This window comes from Capsella rubella, unplaced genomic scaffold (assembly GCF_000375325.1).
Source record: "Capsella rubella cultivar Monte Gargano unplaced genomic scaffold, Caprub1_0 scaffold_4, whole genome shotgun sequence".
NCBI lineage: Eukaryota > Viridiplantae > Streptophyta > Magnoliopsida > Brassicales > Brassicaceae > Capsella > Capsella rubella.
In genome coordinates this window covers 6,857,948-6,859,603 of record NW_006238920.1, presented here as the reverse complement: position 1 = coordinate 6,859,603, position 1,656 = coordinate 6,857,948, and the positions used below count along the sequence as shown (strand labels likewise).

At 33.2% G+C, this 1,656-nt stretch overlaps 1 protein-coding gene across 2 annotated transcripts in view; it reads left to right on the top strand.

Annotated features, from left to right (window-relative positions):
- LOC17889890 (agamous-like MADS-box protein AGL80) overlaps positions 1-584 on the top strand; it is a 4,404-nt gene extending 3,820 nt beyond the window's left edge. Inside the window, exons 2-3 of one of the 2 annotated variants that reach the window (XM_006296511.2) lie at positions 52-126; positions 289-584. In XM_006296511.2, the coding sequence (XP_006296573.2) occupies positions 52-126; positions 289-408 (195 nt within the window). In that variant the 3' untranslated portion in view covers positions 409-584. The remainder of the gene's footprint in view (positions 1-51; positions 127-288) is intronic. The other variant, XM_023785013.1, reaches the window with a different exon arrangement.
- Positions 585-1,656: the final 1,072 nt, after the last annotated feature.

Below are 1,656 nucleotides of genomic sequence, written 5' to 3'. Positions count from 1 at the left end.
ATGAGTTTTATCATATGCTTTAACTCTCATGAACTAACCAAATATTTGCAGACCAACCAAGGAGCAGCTGATATTGATTTGCAGATAAGTAACAATCAAGAAGTTTACATCCCAGCAGTGAATCAGGTTTGGGTCTTAATTCTCCTACTAATTAACAATTTGTTGCTAGTTTTTAATTCAATTTTTATTACTAGAAAATGTTAATGTAACCACTGATTGAAAAATCAAGTGTATAGTTGTGATTAATAACTCTCACGCATTAATAATGTTATGCCTATTATGTTTCAGGATGAGTTTCACTATCCAAACCAGAATCATGATGGAACTCAAGACCAAGGATTCATTGAACAGATGATGAAGTATGGTGAGGAAACAAATTTTCCTTGGATGGATCACAAGCAGTTCTAGACAGCATCTATTTGGACGAAGACGACAATGCCAACAATGTTATATCTCTTTCGTCTTTACAGATGATGTTGTTCTCATGACTTCTCTCTCAGTCACAAATCTTTGATTTGTGGTTATGTCTTATATTTTTAGTTTATCCAGTTTAATTATGTAATCTAAACCTCTTCCTAATTCAATTTCTGGACTATATTATATGATGATTTTGCTAATTTCCATATAAAAAGAGTTTCGGGTATGTGTCTTTCTCGGTTCATTGTCATTGTGTTAGGCTTTCCCAACATAGTCAACCAAATTTACAAGTGATAGTATGGATATGGTAGTGTTGTATATCTATAAAGATCTTTTCGTATCTATAGTTTTAATCTTCTACACGTTGTGTAGAGATATATGAACCTTTATGTGATTAATAAAGTATCAGTTCACACTTCACAATCACTTTATATGGCATGAGAGCTAATCTGATGCAAAACCCTAAATTTCTTGACGCTTTCCTCTTCTTCTCTTTATTCTTCTTTCTTTCTCTTATGAGAGTGAGCTCAACATTGGTGCAACTTTCCAGTTTGCACATCCGGGGTTTTCACTCTCGAAATGAAGCATTTTGCTCTTGATTATCACTTTGTTCAAGAGCAAGTGCAGAGCAAACAACTTCTTGTCTCTTATGTTAGCTGCAAAAAATCTAACAAGATTTGAAATTAAACAAACGAGAGACTGCAAAGATACTAAACATAAGATAAAAGACAAATCCCAGGTCAAAGAAATTGATTAAAGAGAAAGAGATACAACTTCCAACAAGTAATAATTCTTAGGCCATAGAACACTAAGCAAGACTAACTCAATTCCATGACACTAATCTCTTTACTAATCAATCATTCATCAACTTCTTCTGAAGACAATCAAATAATCAATAATATAAACAAATATATATAGTCACTAATAAACCTCGTCAGCTATTTTTAAGGGTAATAGATGAAAATCACTTAAAGGTTTTGGTCCGGGAATTTCATCGAACACCTTCTAGGCATGGAATTCAAAAGTTCTAAACCAAGAGGACCAAGATTGATCTAGCTTTTTTTTGCAACCAATGAGTGAGGATCCTAAACAATCTAGCCCTAAACTCCATTACCCACCATCTAAATCACCCTAATCTACCTTAAACCAAGAACTCTAAAAAACTACTCACTCATGATCATGAAAATACAAAACAGTGAGTTTGATCTTTGTAAGAACATGTTTAGAGAAAAGCATAAG